At 43.3% G+C, this 18762-nt stretch overlaps 1 protein-coding gene across 16 annotated transcripts in view; it reads right to left on the minus strand.

The window, feature by feature from the left end:
• TNRC6B (trinucleotide repeat containing adaptor 6B) overlaps positions 1-18762 on the minus strand; it is a 297709-nt gene that overhangs the window by 15636 nt on the left and 263311 nt on the right. For all 16 annotated transcript variants that reach the window (XM_005567203.5, XM_015457161.4, XM_045364263.3 and 13 more), the window contains 6 exons: positions 13442-13579; positions 11101-11277; positions 8848-8994; positions 8502-8597; positions 4761-4985; positions 4228-4298 (listed from right to left, as the gene is read on the minus strand). In XM_005567203.5, coding sequence (XP_005567260.2) covers positions 4228-4298; positions 4761-4985; positions 8502-8597; positions 8848-8994; positions 11101-11277; positions 13442-13579 — 854 coding nt within the window. The remainder of the gene's footprint in view (positions 1-4227; positions 4299-4760; positions 4986-8501; positions 8598-8847; positions 8995-11100; positions 11278-13441; positions 13580-18762) is intronic.

Consider the following 18762-nt stretch of genomic DNA (forward strand, 5'->3'; position numbering starts at 1 on the left):
ATCTATGAGTTGGATGAACAAACTTATTCACTCTGATTAATTTATTTTGCATCAAGATCTTTTTATTTATTTATTTTTGAGACAGAGTCTTGCTCTGTTGCCCAGGCTGGAGTGCAATGGTATGATCTCAACTCACTGCAACCCCCATCTCCCGGGTTCAAGTGATTCTCCTGCCTCAGCATCCTGAGTAGCTGGAATCAGAGGCGTACTCCACCACTCCCGGCTAATTTTTGTATTTTTAATAGAGACGGGGTTTCACCATGTTGGCCAGGATGGTCTTGATCTCCTGACCTTGTGATCCACTCGCCTCAGCCTCCCAAAGTGCTGGGATCACAGGCATGAGCCACTGCGCCCAGCCTGTCAAGATCTTAAATAGGTATTTAAGATCAGTCCACCATTTCAGTTGATTTCTTTGGAAGATAAACAGATTACTATTGAATTGCTTAACAAGCTGTACTACTGGTGGCAGTGGTAGACACCCTGCAGGATGAAAACAGGCAGTTTCTCTGTAGTTCTTTGCAGAAAATGATCAGAGAAATGTTCTTAGCATTGTTTTATAAGTAATAATAGACTACATAAACATGTCGGCATATGCCTCAAGAGACTTTTTTTTTTTTTTTTTTTTTGAGACAGAGCCCAGGCTGGAGTGCAGTGGCGCCATCTTGGCTCACTGCAAGCTCCGCCTCCCAGGTTCACGCCATTCTCCTGCCTCAGCCTCCTGAGTAGCTGGGACTACAGGTGCCCACCACTACACTCGGCTAATTTTTAAAATATTTTTAGTAGAGATGGGGTTTCACCGTGTTAGCCAGGATGGTCTCGAACTCTTGACTTCATGATCTGCCCGCCTTGGCCTCCCAAAGTGCTGGGATTACAAGCGTGAGCCACCGCGCCTGGCCTAAGAGACTTTTTAGGATAGATGCCCTCTAAATAAATTTTAGGTGATGAAATAAAAATTATCCAGATAAAGTAGTTCCTTTTTATCTGAGGGGAACACCTTCCAAGGCCCCCCAGTGGAGGCCTGACACCACCGAAAGTACTGAACTCTAAGTATACTATGTTTTTCCTATACATACATACCTAAGATAAAGGTTAATTTATAAATTAGGCACAGTAAGAGATTAAGATAGAAAAGTTATAATATACTGTAAGTAATGTGAATGTGGTCTTTCTCTCAAAATATCTTAATATTTTTTGACTATGGTTTGACCAAGGGTAAGAAACTATGGATAAGGGGGTAGCAACTGTAACAATATAAATATTTTTTAAAATTTAGATATGGGGGGGTGTCTCACTCTTCTGTCACCCAGGATGGACAGCAGGTAACTTGCTCTCATAAACTTTTAAGCTATGATAGCGATTAGTCTGCTTTTAGGAAGCTTTGATTTTTAAAATTAATTCTAACCCAAACACAGCCACCCCCATATTCATTTTATATGGATGTATGTGTACAACAGACACTTTTTTCTTTGAAGCAATCTCACTCTGTTACCCAGGCTGGAGTGCAGTGGTGCAATCTCAGCTCACTGCAGCCTCCACCCCCGGGTTCAAGCGATTCTCCTGCCTCAGCCTCCCAACTGAGGTGGGACTACAGGCGCCCACCACCACACCTGGCTAATTTTTGTATTTTTAGTAGAGATGGGGTTTCACCATGTTGGCCAGGCTGGTCTGGAACTCCTGACCTCAGGTGATCCACCTGCCTCGGCCTCCCAAAAGGGCTGGGATTACAGGCACGAGCCACCACATCTGGCCAGCATTTTTTGTAAGATAGAACAAGTGAACAGCCACCCAGGCTTCTTTCAAAACAGTGCATCTCTTACTGCTTCTCTCAATCTCATCATACCATAATCAACACATTGTGTGACAACTCTTAGAAAACAGGAGGCATAGTTTTGAGGATGGTCATACAAGATTCTTTCTATTTCAGTCAACTATTAGCTAAAGAAATAATTTGGAACTTCTTTTTCTGAGATGGAGTCTCGCTCTGTCACCCAGGCTGGAGTGCAGCGGCGCAATCTCGGCTCACTGCAAGCTCTGCCTCCCAGATTCATGCCATTCTCCTGCCTCAGCCTCCCGAGTAGCTGGGACTACCGATGCCCGCCACCATGCCTGGCTAATTTTTTGTATTTTTTGTAAAGACAGGGTTTCACCGTGTTAGCCAGGATGGTCTCAATCACCTGACCTCGTGATCTGCCCGCCTCGGCCTCCCAAAGTGTTGCGATTACAGGCGTGAGTCACTGCGCCTGGCCATAACTTGGAACTTTCAGCTGAGTTGATTAGATACAGAGATTAAGAGCTGACCCACATCCTCCCTCATGTTAACTGTATTTAGGAAATTGTTTACTTCAATGTGCACCTTGAAATACGAACCCTGTGATTTACTCCCTACAAATGGGCAAATGTATTTAGGAGATGTATTTCCCCACAGAGAATCATAATATGGGTTAGCATATTAAAAGGCCTAAGAAGTCTCAAAGTGAAAAAATCTGCTTAGTTCTGTTTAACCAAGTATACATGTCCAACATATTAGGCCAGAGACCTAATCATATCTCATGAGAACATTCTGGAAAATGTTGGCTTAATAAAGTGTGCATGAATCCATGTATGAATTAAATGCCAGACAATGCATTCCATGTGTCAAAAACAGGAGGCATAACTGACTCCTTTTAACAAGGTGTTGTGAGGGTGTTGTAAAGGTTGTGATGGACTCAGTTTTGATGGGCCCATTTAACTTCGTTCAAATGCTCAACATAATGCTTCTGCAAATGCTTCAGTTATCTAGCAACCAAGGTGAAAGGCAGGGTGCAAATGAAGCCCTTCCACTGGAAAACCACCCGGAGGATATGGTCTGATGAGAGCCAATTATAGTAATGCCATCTACACATGAAGAGGATAATAAACAGAGAGTTAAACACGCCCATGTAGCATTTTTAAATTAAAAAAAAATTTTTTTTTAGACGGAGTCTCACTCTGTCGCCAGGCTGGAGTGCAGTGGCACAATCTCAGCTCACTGCAACCTCCGCCTCCCGGGTTCAAGCGATTCTCCTGCCTCAGCCTCCGAAGTAGCTGGGACTACAGGTGCGCATCACCATGCCCAGCTAATTTTTGTATTTTCAGTAGAGACAGGGTTTCACTACGTTGGCCACGATGGTCTTGATCTCTTGACCTTGTGATCCACCTGCCTTGGCCTCCCAAAATGCTGAGACTACAGGCGTGAGCCACCACAACTGGCCCCACGTAGCATTTATAAACTATGAAGTCAAATGATCTCTTCCACTGGAGAGATGGATGGTTAGGTATTTACAAAGCACAGAAATGGTTAATATGTTTTAAGAGGGAGAAAATACTGAGGTTTTGTAACTAAACGATGCATGAGATCAATATTAAGAATCATAAAGAACTTAGTTGAGAAGGGAAGACGCTTTTAGGGATGGGGAAGTATAGGTTCAGGTCTTATTGGAGAATTAACACAGAAACAGGTAGCTTTTGGGTGTCCTTAAAATACTCCCTTTTCCACTAGGTTCCAGATTCTAACATGCACATCTGTATAGCAAATAGTGTCTACTACACAGAAACCACCAGAAAATACCACCCCTACTCTTTTTTCTCTTTCTCTGCCCCATAAGATCTGCAGGAATCCATGCTAGTGGGTTTTACCTAGTTTTATAAACTAGCATATAAAACTAGTTTTCACTTTTATAAACTGTATGTGTTATCATCATCTTGAAGGCAGGCATGAAGCCTAGTGGCCAGCACCAACCCCTCTCCAGAAGTAGGCTGTGAACCTTGGGTCGGGAGGGGACACCCACCTCCTGCAGTCAAGACCTCTTTGCAGTGATCAGGAGATGAGCTTTCATATCTGCCAGCCTCCCACATCTATTTCCCTCTCTCTCTCTTTTTTTGAGACAGGGTCTTGCACTGTTGCCCAACCTGGACTGCAATGCAATGCAATCATGGCCCATTGCAGCCTCGACCTCTGGGCTCAAATGATCCTTGCACCTCAGCCTCCTGAGCAGCTGTGCGCCACCATGCCTGGCTAATTTTTAATTTTTTGTAGAAACAGGGTCTCACTATATTGCTTGGACTGAATTCAGACTCCTGGCTTCAAGCAATCCTCTCGCCTCGGCCTCCCGAGGTGCTGGGATCACAGGTGTGAGACACCAACTCCCGTCTTTCCCTCTCTTAACACAATCAAGTCCTATCTAGAAAACCACGAGGAAGCATAATTACCTGTGGAGTGAGATTGTGAAGAACCAGCCAGTAACTAGGACGAACTGAGCCACCATCACTCCAGGTAGAGGCTGTGAGCAACCAGAAAAATGGTTAGGAAGAGAAATAAAACAAAAATTCAAGAAAAGCCAAGAAGGAGAAAGATTTTCATGTAGCCCACATTTCTTCTCTGCTTTTATAAACTGTCTCTCTTTTCCACTGGACTTTGACCTTCTTTTTCTCTTCTGTTGATCCCTGACTCCTACGCATGACTTTTATGCATGATTTCCAAGACAATATTTTCCTCCCAGTGTTCTCGCTCTGCCATTTTTACTCACTTATTTTACCCCATCTGTCCCTTGGGAGTTCTTGGGTCCCTTTGCCTCATACTGACTGCGCCTTTCACTCAAGAGGTACCTTTTCCTCTACCAGAAGAAAAACCAGACAACTATGACTTCCTCTCTTGGGAAGACCTCTTGGTGTCTTCACCATCTGTGTTAACAGAAGCCCCTTGTGGATGAACAACGGCGCTCCTTTAGGCAGATCCTCCTCACCCGAGGCGAGCCGTGAGTCCTGTGTCCCCCACCCCCTGACTGATCGGGGTGCTGTGCTGCTCCAGGGAGATGATGGTTTGGGGTTGGTCAGACCAGGAGGTGGGCGGGGCAGCGGTGTAGTGTTCCTGGAGGAAATATGGTTTTTCCACATCTTGTTGGAGAGATGAGTGGGGTTGTGTCCTATGGGATCTGGGGACCATGTTGATTTGTAATCAGGGAACTTTGCTGTAAGAAGAGAAAATTAAGGAACGAATAAGGTTAGATGGTTCACTTTTGTTGACAAATACACATGAGTTTTATCTACATACACATAAATACATACACATTTATATTCTAAAAATAGTACACATTTCAAGCACAGCGATACAAAGTAACACTGTTCTTAGAGCATAATGAACAGAAAATTTTCAGTGACTGCTACTCTGAATTGATATAATTATCATATGAATTAAAGATTTAATAAGATAACCAATTCTCTACTGCTTTCTTAGCTAAAAATGACTTGAAAAGGAGGACACATGCAAGGAGAGTCTTCCTAAAGATACCAGCTTCTGGGTAACAGTGAGAATGTGAACCCTAGCAGAATGAAGTATTCCATAAATAGTCATTGACTGAATGGAAAGTAATTAGTAAATTACGCTTGTCTTGAGCCTTGATCCAGCTTATTAGATATTGATGTTCAAACAGATTCTTTAAAAACAATCAAGAAATATTCACTAAGGGCTTACTATGCATATGGCACTAACTCAGTGCCGTGAGTAATACACATAATTATCCCCAAGAACCTGAAGCTCAGATGGGAAGACAGAACAGATGAGCAACAGAAGTGGTGACCCCATCATCATCACGTATGTTCAATACGCAGAGGGGACCAAGAATGCTGGGCTTGCAGCAAAGGCTTTATAAAGACAGCTCTTGAAGGATTTACATAAATGGATGGGCATAAAGAAACAGGAATGTGTAAACCAAGTTTCAACATAAACTGTCTCTGCATGGAATATGTTCCCCCTCAATTTCGGTTTAACAGTCCACAGGAGCAGAGAGGTAAAGGAGGTTACAAAGGTAGGCTGGGGACTGATTAAGATACTATTACGAGTTTTTGCAATGGATTCAGCAGGGAGTGTTTAAACTACTGTGATAGTAAATAGAATGGAACAGAAGGAATGGATATTTGAAATATGACTGCAGAATAAATCACTACGGAGAAATCATAACTGCCTGGATCCAGGGATTGAGAGAGAGAGAGGAAAGAGGAAGAAAATACTGAGGTTTTGTAACTAAATGATGCATGAGATCATAATTTTTTTTTTTTTTGAGACGGAGTCTCGCTTTGTCGCCCAGGCTGGAGTGCAGTGGCGCGATCTCCGCTCACTGCAAGCTCCGCCTCCCGGGTTCACGCCATTCCCCAGCCTCAGTCTCCTGAGTAGCCGGGACTACGGGCACCTACCACCATGCCCAGCTAATTTTTTTTTTTTTTTGCATTTTTAGTAGAGACCAGGTTTCACCATGTTAGCCAGGACGGTCTTGATCTCCTGACCTTGTGATCCACCCGTCTCGGCCTCCCAAAGTGCTAGGATTACAGGCAAGAGCCACTGTACCCGGCCGAGATCATTAAGAAACATAAAGAACTAGGCCGGGCGCGGTGGCTCAAGCCTGTAATCCCAGCACTTTGGGAGGCTGAGGCGGGCGGATCACAAGGTCAGGAGATCGAGACCACAGTGAAACCCCGTCTCTACTAAAAATACAAAAAATTAGCCGGGCGCGGTGGCGGGCGCCTGTAGTCCCAGCTACTCAGGAGGCTGAGGCAGGAGAATGGCGGGAACCCGGGAGGCGGAGCTTGCAGTGAGCCGAGATCGCGCCACTGCACTCCAGCCTGGGCAACAGCGTGAGACTCCGTCTCAAAAAAAAAAAAAAAAAAAAAAAAAAGAAACATAAAGAACTGAGTTGAGAAGGAAAGACACTTTTGGGGGTGGGGAAGTACAGGTTCAGTTTTAGACAAGTCTGAGGTGATTCTTGGGCCATCTCTCAGATGAATTTTCAACCGCTGGAAAAAGATATATAGTTCAATCTGAGATATGGGCATTTATAAGTGTAAAAGAGATGGGTAATCAGAGTAAGTTCTTTTTTTTTTTTTTTTTGAGACGGAGTCTTGCTGTGTCGCCCAGGCTGGGGTACAGTGGCCGGATCTCAGCTCACTGCAAGCTCCGCCTCCCGGGTTTAGACCATTCTCCTGCCTCAGCCTCCCAAGTAGCTGGGACTACAGGTGCCCGCCACCTCGCCTGGCTAGTTTTTTTGTATTTTTTAGTAGAGATGGGGTTTCACCGTGTTAGCCAGGATGGTCTCGATCTCCTGACCTCGTGATCCGCCCGTCTCGGCCTCCCAAAGTGCTGGGATTACAGGCTTGAGCCACCGCGCCCGGCAGAGTAAGTTCTTACATGTAAAAGAAATCTTACAAAAGTGTAATGTAAGGTGGTGGTTCAAAACCTGGAATATTGAGATGTCTCCTTTACATACGTGCTCAGAACTGAGGCAAGTTATATCAGCTCTCGGAACCTCACTCAGTTTCTTTATCCACAAAAGAGCGGTAACAACAGGACTTACTCATAGCCTTTGGTGAAGGTAAAATAAAAATTCATGTGGAAGGTTTAACATGATGCCTGGCCTGCGGAATCACTCAGTGAGTGGTAGGTTATTGTTGCACTCCTGATAGGACACAGAGGTGGGAAGAAAAACAAGACAATCTGCAGCCCACTAGCCTGCAGCATCTTCGTAGGTGGATAAAGGTCTGCTTTATTTGCTTTTGCCTAAGCAAAGCATGTAAGTCATAATGACTTTAACAGCTTAAGGTCTGACTTGTGCAAACTGAAGGTGCCAATTACTAATATGTCTACCAACCAGGAAGGCACTATGCTCAGTGAGTGACTTCAAAGCCTTTATTATATCTACTAACTTTTCCATTTCCTAATGTCTTTCAAAAAAACATGAGGAACTTACCAAAAGATGCTAAAATTAATCAAGGTCCTTTTTTTTTTTTCTTCTCTTTTCCTTCCGCCATCTGCCCTTAGCCTTTGTCTATAAATGGGAGGATTTTTAGAGAAAAGCCAGCCATAATTGGCTACCTTAGGAATAATAACCTGGCCTTAACTGGTTCTTCTCATGACCCTTGACTTCTTAGCAGCCTTGGTAAAAGAGAAGCATGTTGGCCGGGCACGGTGGCTCACGCCTGCAATCCCAGCACTTAGGGAGGCCAAGGCGGGCGGATCATGAGGTCAAGAGATCGAGACCACAGTGAAACCCAGTCTCTACTAAAAATACAAAAAATTAGCCGGGCGTGGTGGCGGGCGCCTGTAGTCCCAGCTACTCGGAAGGCTGAGGCAGGAGAATGGCGTGAACCCTGGAGGCAGAGCTTGCAGTGAGCCGAGATCGTGCCACTGCACTCCAGCCTGGGCGACAGAGCGAGACTCCGTCTCAAAAAAGAGAAGCGTGTGTGTCATCAGGACATGACTACAGCCCTCTGGATATGCCAGCTCATCCCAAAGTTGTATCTGGCTCATCCTTCCTGAGACTAGAAGTTCCTCAAAGATATAGCAAATAGAAAAGGGTGTGCTTCCATCTATACTGGCCTATGCTACTGAACTTCTCTAAGAGTATACCTTACGAAATACATGCCAATTTCCTTTATAAAAGGGAACCTGATGAAAAAGTGCTAACCAAAGGGAAACCAAAAATTCACACTCATACCTGAAGTGCTATGAACGTTGGTAAAGGAGTTGTCAGAGGCACTGTAGGGCCAGGCACCAGGTGAAGGCAGCGAGGTGTTGAGGGAAGAATTAGACCCTTGGGTAACAAAGAAGAAGAAGAAAATACTGAAGATAAATGTCAGTATAACCAGGGAAACCTTGAGAGTATTTTATTTAAACTTCAATAGAATGGAGGACAAAATATGTCTAACAAATAAATGTGAAAAGCAATATTCTTACATTTTTTGGTTAAACTTTTAGGTACCAGCAAGTACAAATGAAGTCACAAACTGACAACTATGAAAATGCTGGGTGCTGAATATATAAGAGATGCTTCGCTCAAGTACCTGTGGTGTTATCCCGCAGCAGTTGGTGGTCAGTATCTACAATGGGAGATGTGGCTGTACCCCCCAGCACACTTCCTGGGGTGACATAGGGGTCAGATTCAGGGTCAATGTTTTGGATACCTTTCCATGGCACTCCTGGTTGGAATTCTGAGACAAGGAAAACAAATATTAGAGAAGGAAGGTTGTTTAAATAAAAAAAAATGATAATAGTACTTTTTTGATCTAAGAAATGGGTCTGTGAAAAGTATAAATACTGAATTTATTGTCTGTTAGATTTTCATCACAAAATTAAGGAAAAAAAAATCAGTATGAACATACACTCTTGCCGACGGCACCTTTGTGTTACCACACTGTCTGCGGTAGTGAACTGGAAGCCACAGCTCATCACAGCCTGGCCCCGGTAACCTGATCCTCCTGCTCCCAGGAGACTTCAGGGCTGAAGGCAGGGGAGGCAGGAGTAAGGACTCTGGTGTTCACAAGAATTATCCAAGCATCTAGGCCACGAACTGGTGAAAATATGGGCTAGAGATCAGTGGTCTTTCTCCTTTTCCTTACCAGATGTCGGCCAAAATGCAAAAAATGTAACACAAATGATACTGCCACATAGAATGTCCAGCGATAACCAGCAGGGATAAGTTAGCTTAGCAAGAGAAAGCCTAGAATATTCACGAGAGCTCAGAAGTTTTCAATTGGTCAATCTAAATCATTTTAAAATGTTAAAGCTATGTGACAGAATAAACTTTCATTTTCCAAATCGTGAAGAGAAAGAGTAATGTGTATCACATACGAACAATCTGCATTATACAATTCTACTTTGGCCGGGCGTGGTGGCTCACGCCTGTAATCCCCGCATTTTGAGAGGCTGAAGCGGGCGGATCACCTGAGGTCGGGAGTTCGAGACTAGCCTGCCCAACATGGCAAAACCTCGTCTCTACTAAGCATACAAAAAATTAGCCAGGCGTGGCGGCAGGCATCTGTAATCCCAACTACTTGGGAGGCTGAGGCAGAAGAATCGCTTGAACCTGGGAGGCGGAGCTTGCAGTGAACTGAGATCGCACCACTGTACTCCAGCCTGGGCAACAAGAGCGAAACTCCGTTAAAAAAAAAAATTCTTCAAGCCTGTAATCCCAGCACTTTGGGAGGCCGAGACGGGTGGATCACGAGGTCAGGAGATCGAGACCATCCTGGCTAACACGGTGAAACCCCGTCTCTACTAAAAAATACAAAAAACTAGCCAGGCGAGGTGGCTGGTGCCTGTAGTCCCAGCTACTCGGGAGGCTGAGGCAGGAGAATGGCGTAAACCCGGGAGGCAGAGCTTGCAGTGAGCTGGGATCCGGCCACTGCACTCCAGCCTGGGCGACAGAGCGAGACTCCGTCTCAAAAAAAAAAAAAAAATTCTACTTTAATAAAATGAAAGTATACATATTCATGTCACAAATACGCATGCACAGAAAGAGGTCTAGGAGGACATATATTTATGGAATTACTGATTTTAATTTTTGCTTTATTAAATGTTCCTATTTTTCTTTTTTTTTTTTTTTTTTTGAGACGGAGTCTCGTTCTGTCGCCCAGGCTGGAGTGCAGTGGTGCGATCTTGGCTCACTGCAAGCTCCGCCTCCCGGGTTCACACCATTCTCCTGCCTCAGCCTCCTGCGTAGCTGGGACTACAGGTGCCCGCCACCTCGCCCGGCTAGTTTTTTTGTATTTTTTAGTAGAGACGGGGTTTCACCGTGTTAGCCAGGATGGTCTCGATCTCCTGACCTCGTGATCCGCCCGTCTCGGCCTCCCAAAGTGCTGGGATTACAGGCTTGAGCCACCGCGCCTGGCCATGTTCCCATTTTTCTATCATGAGAATAGATTACTATATCCAACAAAAGAGGAGAGAAAGAAAAATATTAACAAATAATCTCATTGCAATCACTACTGCATACCTAGAGCCTAACTGATAATAAATACTTGCCTAAGAACTAACAGATCAATTCAACAGACACTTCAAAAGAACCCATGTTACAAGGCATCCTATGCGTGGGACGAATGCCAAGTCCCAGTTACAATGTCACTTATCCCCAGATTCCCCATCTAATGAAAATCTTTTGTCTTCCCATAGCACATGCCTTGCTTCTAACAATTATTGAATGAAAAAATGAAAGCAAGTACCTTAGTAACATGAGTCACAAAAGCAATGTATTCTGAACCTGAAACTCACAATTACAAAACAAACGCTATCCTGGAAAAGCATTTCCTGGACAATACCTGGAGGCCAGCTGGCATTGCTGGATTTACTTCCGATTTTATTTGTTGGTGGAGATTTGGCAGGTAACCAGCTATCACCAGCAGGACCCGTATGGCCACCCAGTGTGTCACCAGGGATGATATCAAACTGGTTGTACGGTGACCCTCCCCGGGTCTTACCAGGGGCCACTATAGCGCCTGAAGAAAGAGAGGAGATTAAATCATCCAAAATAACTCCTATGAATAGAACTTGTCTATTTTTTATTCATTGGAATGCAAACAAACAGTCTTCTGAAGCTGACGGAGTATATACAAACAGCACTGGAATAAGAGGTTGCATTCGAGACTCAGCACATAATTACTAAGCAGCATGCCCAACAAGTCATTTTGCCTCTCTGAGCCTCTCAGTTCCTCACTTAGGCACACAAGATTGTTCTCATGCTTGAATGTTCCTTTCAGTTTTAAAATTCCATGGTCTTAGGAAATTAATGAAACGTTCACATACGAAGAATCTGACCATTATCCCTAGTTTCTATGCTAACAAATGGGGAAAATTCTAACAATTTGTAGCACATAAGAAGGTTTTAACTAAATTTCTACTGATGCTACCCACCCAGGTTCTTAAGGGCTGGCTGATCAGGCTTAGATTAGCTGGAAGCAGTAGGGTAAACAGAGAGTCCATTGGAGGGAAAAGCATCTGCAATTACTTTAAATTCCAACGCAATGAGATGGAATTCCCGCCTAGGGTCTTTGCCAGCACAAGACCAGCAATGAACTCTGCAGCTCTGGGATCCATGGCCTCACACGTGAAGAATAGCAAATCCTTTGTAACTGGTTTCCTGAGAGCACTTCAGTGGTTTTGTCGGTGCCCCCATCATGCATTTTTATATGCTACGGGGCAGGAAAAGAATTAAAAGCTTAAAATTGCCTTGAACTAACAAAACATGCACTTTAAATAAAATTTTAGGCGTCAGTGAGATACCAGTCTACTTACTTCTCAAATGAATTTTATATACGGTATTGGGTCACTTGATCTATTCTTAGGATGCTGCTTGTGAAGGGATAAAATTATTTCCAGGGTGATGCAGCCTAATGGGAATATTATCAAAACTATCTCCACGCTCAGCTAAGAGGACATTTACTTTTCTGGAGCCACTGACAAATCTGGCTCAGAGGTGCATTATGGTGAAGCAGTGGAAAATGAAAAGCTCAATTACTTTGGGGATTGCTAAGGAGATGGGAAAACATGATCTATAAGCTCTAAAAAGGCAACTAGAGATTTTGCCTTTGAGATACCCTCTCACATGCCATTTCATATTTATTATCATGCACCTATCATGTCTTTGGGGACAAGGGGACCTGGTGAATCATCAGCCTAAGGAAGCACTGAAAGCGCCCAAAACTATAGATGACAGTGGGCTTAGATTATTCAGTCCACAAACAGATTTTACAATTTCAATAAATCACTTTTGACTTCATGCCATGAAACCAAACGATAATGCTCAGGGATGGCAGGCAGAGAGCTCCACGTGGCTATTTCACCGGCCTCCTGGATGGGCTTATTAAAGAGTGGTTTATGAAGGAAACCTGAAAGGCTTCAGACTGAATGACTTGGCTGGGGCTGAGGCCTGCCAGGGCGCTGCAGCAGGAACAGCCAGACACCTATTTATACTTGGTTCTCATGGATACAGTTAAGTCCAAGTGAATTACTGTCAAATGAAACAAACACTGAAACAAAGGCTGAAGGAAGGTTCTGAGACCTTTTATCTGTTTTACAGGAAATGGAGAAGCCCTTACAGAGAGAAATTGAGAGGAAAAGCCGACCAACATCACCACCAAAGCCTGCAATGCCCTTCAACGCTGACTTGCAGACACTATAATTCACATAGAACAAGAAAGCTTTGTGAAAAGTTCAAATCTCATGTATTATGATCTATTAGTCATCTTTCGGAGATTAAAAGACAGGAATTTTTTAAAAAGCTGATAAACTTAATATGGTTCAAACCAACCAACAAGACAGGTATTATTACGATCCCTTGCTCCACAAAACAAAGCAAAACAAACTCAACAAGCTGACCCTGTTCCCTCAGCCAACTTATTAGGGTTTCACCTTGGTGGGTGCCCAAGTTCACTGCTACTACCCTCAATCATGGTAGCTGAAAAATTCTGCTCTCTTTAATTAGAACTAGCACTTTATATTTCTTGTAATTCAACATACACATGACTGTGACCTTCCTCCACAGGCAATCACAGGATTCAGGAGGAAAAGAATACCAAGTTCTGTACTTCAAAACAGTATTATAGAATGTTTCATCAAGACCTGGTGTGAGTTGGGGGCTCTAGCTTTCAGTGCTTCTCTTACCATTTTTGTGCATATTGGCTTCCTGTGTGGCTACAGAGGGCAGCCCCTCCATCATGGAGGTCCACTGTTTAAAGCGAGACTCAGTTCCAGCCTCCTTCCCACCAACCATGCCATAGTCCATGCCGCCAGAGCTGAAGCCTAAAAAGGAGAAGACCACATTTTATAAGTCTCTAGCATCAGTACCAAGAGTTCTGAAGCACAGCCCACGAATGCCTTCAAGTGTCATTCAAAGACTAATTCACAGAGTTTCTTCACTCAGAAACAGATATTTTTGATTCCAAGCTTTGATCTAGGCTCTTGCTCGCTAAGTAAGTTATGTCTCCATGTGAAGGTGTGAAGACATGTATGACTGCCATCGATTAGGTCTGTCTCAGTGCATTCCTGCAGGCCCTTTTTCATTCAGCTGACATTTGTGCCAGACAGGATGCTGGGGCCAGCCACTCTCCAACTGAGATGGAGAAGACTACATCCAGCCAATGTAGTGTAACAGCAGTGACAGAGTTGTAGTCAGGGTATCTCGGGGGAGGAAAGGCTTTGCAGAAGGAACATGTGATCTAGGGCCTAACGTAGCTATTTGGGGAAGTCAAGCAAACCAAGTACAAAGCTCTGACTCTTGATAATCAAGTGTGTTTAGGGAATGGTGACACGTTCAAATGATTCCAATGTTTAGCTAACTCTGGGATGAAGTGAGGCGGAGAGTGCTGGGGGATGGGGAGAAATGAAGAGTCGTGTCATGTAGGGTCTTTATATATTAGGCCAAGGAGTTGGGATCTTTTTTCTCTCTAGGACAAGAGGACAGTGAAAATTTTAAGCATGTTAGAGGATAACTAGTTGTATTTTAGGAAGAGAATTGGCAGCCTGAGCTTGGGGTGGGTGGAGGTCAGGGCAAATCAGAAAGAAAAATTTGAAAGTAGACAGAGCGAGACTCCGTCTCAAAAAAAAAAAAAAAAAAAAAAAAATTTGAAAGTAGTCTTTTTTTTTTTTTTGAGATGGAGTCTCGCTCTGTTGCCCAGGCTGGAGTGTAGTGGTGCAGTCTCAGCTCACTGCGCTCTGCCTCCTGGGTTCATGCCATTCTCCTGCCTCAGCCTCCTGAGTAGCTGGGACTACAGGCACCCGCCACAACGCCTGGCTAATTTTTGTACTTTTAGTAGAGACGGTGTTTCGCCATGTTAGCCACGATGGTCTCGATCTCCTGACCTTGTGATCCACCTGTCTCGGCCTCCCAAAGTGCTGGGATGACAGGCATGAGCCACCGTGCCCAGCCGGAAAGTAGTCTTTAAGCAATGAGGAAGACCCCAAAGCTTGAGCAGGTGGGTAGTTCGAGATTCTGAGTTCACTTTGCCATGAGCCCCAGGTAAACTTCAGGGGAAGAGTCTCCGTGGGTAACGTTTTCCCAGTTCACAGAGCTGGAGAGCCGGAAGCCACATAGCAGAAGCTAGGTGATGGAGTCTAACAGGGTCCATCATTCATTTGGGTCAGAATGTACGTGACACCTGTTCATAAAAACTCTCAAAAAAGTAAAATAAAGGACTAAAATGATGAAACGGGACAAAAATGAGAATGAGCCACAGGGAGCACAGAGCAGCAGCACAAGCGCAGGCATCCCAGGGAGGCAAGCAAGGCTCCCACTATGGCAGAGCCAAGCTTCTCTGCCCCGAGATGTGCAACTCTAGCCAGGCCAGACTCCACACTATACCCATAAAGGGCCCTCAATTTCCATCTATTCAAATCCCACTAGGGGCCCAGGTTGTGTTTTTCCTCCCCTGTGCTTATCCTAGTTGTCTGGGATAGTTTTATGAACACATAATAAATCAAGTAAAAGTTGAATACCTTCCTGACCCATGTGAAAAATGTTGCTATTTATATAAAGAACAGTGTTCTTTCACACTTTGTAACTCAATTTACTAGTTCAAGATGACTCGGGGGGGAGCAGAAATCTTTAGAATGAGATGAAAATATTTCAAATGAAATTATTGTTACTATTATTATTTTGGAGATGGAGACTCTGTCACCCAGTCTGGAGTGCAGTGGCGCGATCTTGGCTCACTGCAACCTCCACCTCCTGGGTTCAAGCAATTCTCCTGCCTCAGCTTCCCGAGTAGCTGGGACTACAGGCGCACCACAGCCATGCCCAGCTAATTTTTTGTATTTTTAGTAGAGATGGGTTTTCACCCTGTTAGCCAGTCTGGTCTCAAACTCCTGAGCTCAGGCAATCTGCCCATCTCGGCCTCCCAAAGTGCTGGGATTACAGGCATCAGCCACCGTGCCTGGCCTTAATATTATTATTATTATTATTATTTTTGAGATGGAGTCTCGCTGTGTTGCCCAGGCTGGAGTGCACTGGCACGATCTCGGCTCACTGCAAGCTCCGCCTTCTGATGCCATTCTGCCTCAGCCTCCTGAGTAGCTGGGACTACAGGCGCCCGCCACCTCGCCTGGCTAAGTTTTTGTATTTTTTTAGTAGAGATGGGGTTTCACCATGTTAGCCAGGATGGTCTTGATCTCCTGATCTCATGATCCAGCTGCCTCAGCCTCCCAAAGTGCTGGGATTACAGGCATGAGCCACCGTGCCCAGCCTATTATTTTTTTTTAAAAAGAAGAGTCGGAGGCATTTTTTTCTTTCTTTCATCCTAGATAGCAGAAATGTCATTAGACTGGAGGGCAAGGAGGTTGCAAGGAACAAAGGTTTTCTCTGACATAGCCTTAATGGCCTAAGCAGGTTGCTCCTTGGGTAAATTACACTTCTGCCTTTGAAAAAACCAGGCCAAGGTGCTTGGATTCCAGGCTACCTGAAAGCTTAGTTCTAATCATTGAGAAAGAGCTTTTGGAAATAACCTAGGTTTCTGGCAAAGATTAAAATGAATGCTAGCATTATTAAGAAGAGGAGGAACCATTCCTTACACGTTAATTTTCTTTGAAGTTACTCTAAAATTTCTATAACACCCATAGTAAATTAAATTTCTTTTCTTTTTTTCTTTCTTTTTTTTTTTTTTTTTTGAGACCGAGTCTCACTCTGTCGCCCAGGCTCAAGTGCAGTGGCACAATCTCGGCTCACTGCCACCTTTGCCTACGGGTTTAAGCAATTCTCCTGCCTCAGCCTCCCGAGTAGCTGGGACTACAGGTGCCCACCACCACACCCAGCTGATTTTTTTGTATTTTTAGTAGAGACAGGGTTTCATCATGTTAGCCAGGATGGTCTCAATCTCCTGACCTCGTGAGCTGCCCACCTCAGTCTCTCAAAGTGCTGGGATTACAGGCGTGAGCCACCGTGCCTGGCCAGTGAATTAAATTTCTTTAATTTCAACTGCTTAGAGTTTTTTTGGTGACAAATGAAATGCAGAAAATTAAAGAGTTATAGAAAAAGGGCAAAAAAAGAAAAAAAGAGAAAAAGAAAAGGAAAGAAGGAAAGAAAAAGAATGAGAGAGAGAAAAAGAGAAAGAGAAAGAAAAAGTTAAGCACGCAAGGAAAGAGCTCAGCAGCTCCGAGAACCTTAGAGAAACGGCCACCTTTCTCACTAGAGACTTGGGAATCAAGTACCACCACAGTAGGGCAGTCTCAGCACTGCCTCACTAGGTTTGGTCAGGAAAAATAATCCAAGGGATCAGAGAAAGAATAGGTAAGAAAATTGCCTTGAAAGGTTCCATCTACAAACCCCAAAGTATAAGAGGAAAAATCAGGCGAAGATGTACATAATTTTCTTGGATGTCACGTAGTAACCGGCATGACACTAGGATATAGAGTGTGTCTGGTGGATTTTGATGGAAGGAATTCTGGGACACTGTGCTGTAGTGGCTGCATTAACAAAGAAGAGACAGTGCTTTGCTAGTGACCTTTGGCTATTTACAAGCTATCATACCTCTAAACCCAAGAAAATACTGACTTTATTGTACTTTCCACTATAGCAAAACCAAATTTCCTCAGTCCACCAAGTGGTTTCCCTGAAATTTCCAGCCCACAAACACAGAGCTTTAGCTCAAATTAAGCCATTTAGTTAAGTTCAATGAATATTTATGGACAATGTATTCTGTGCCAGGCCTTGTTAGTAGGAGCTGAGGTACAAGCAGAGATAAGACATGCCCCTTGCCTATCACCTGCTTTTATCATTCACGCAAGGACAACCCTTTGCCTGCCTCATCTGTCCTTGCCAGAATTACTCTCTCTCATCTTCACACACCCTAATTCATGGTCTGTTCATGACTAACATTTGGCTCCGTTCTTACATCCTTGAGGAAATGCTCTTAAATTAACTTGTCCTTATACTGATCTTGCCTTCACTCTTTGTTTACAGTTCTGTTTTCTCCTCTTTTTACTATACATTAAAAAGCAAACTAGTTTCTATAACTATAATTATTTTTTAAAAATCACCCATAATTGGCCATCCTAACACAACTGTTCTAAGTCCAAATTGCAGCATAGATACTATTACTCTTCTGTCATTTTTATAATCTCCAATATTTATACAGCTTTACTTTTCACAGGCATACACCAAATAAATATTATAAATTTTGGTAAATTTTAAACATAAAAAGTGAAATTTTATCAGAAATGCATATTCTAAGAAGATGAATCACTTTGTTTCTAAATGAGTTCAGATATCCACGGTAACCAAGACTCCTTACTATAATGAGAGTTTTCTCTACTATCTTATTTTAAATTTCTTTGTTGACATAAAGCACTAAGAAATCTTACTCATATAAATAAGTAGATGGGAACAGAAGGAGTCTTGTTATAACATGAATTACTTCTCCGAATTTCTTTTAAAGTATATGTTCTTCCCCCTAGCCCAGTAACATAGATACTAAAATATAATTTTTAGATAGGTCATTATCACCTAACAATGCAACTAGGTATTCTTTCTCTCTCTCTCTCCCTCTCTCACTCTCCACCTCGGCCTCCCAAAGTGCTGGGATTACCAGACATGAGCCACTGCACTCAGCCTCAATTAGTTGTATTTTCAATTTTGCTAAAAGGACAGAATTAGAAACCATCTGTTTTACAAAAGAATCAATAAGGATTAGTTAAGCAGTCATTAGGCATTCAAATTCTTAAAATTGAGATAATGTAACAAAGAGGCTTTATCAAGACATATTAAGAAACTTTCAATTATTCTTGCTATTCGTTCACCCAGAGGTATCCTTTTTAGTTCAACACACTTAGCATCAGGAAAACTGAAATACTGTTCATTTCATTACATCTTTGGCATTTTATTAGAAAAAAAATTTTAATTTCTATATATGCTTTAAATATATTTTCATCAAATAATCTATTCAAAACAGGCAGCCAAATCTAACTTTCAGTCCTAAAATGTATTCTTCAATTCA

The sequence above is a fragment of the Macaca fascicularis genome, chromosome 10 (assembly GCF_037993035.2).
Source record: "Macaca fascicularis isolate 582-1 chromosome 10, T2T-MFA8v1.1".
In the NCBI taxonomy this organism is placed as follows: Eukaryota; Metazoa; Chordata; class Mammalia; order Primates; family Cercopithecidae; genus Macaca; species Macaca fascicularis.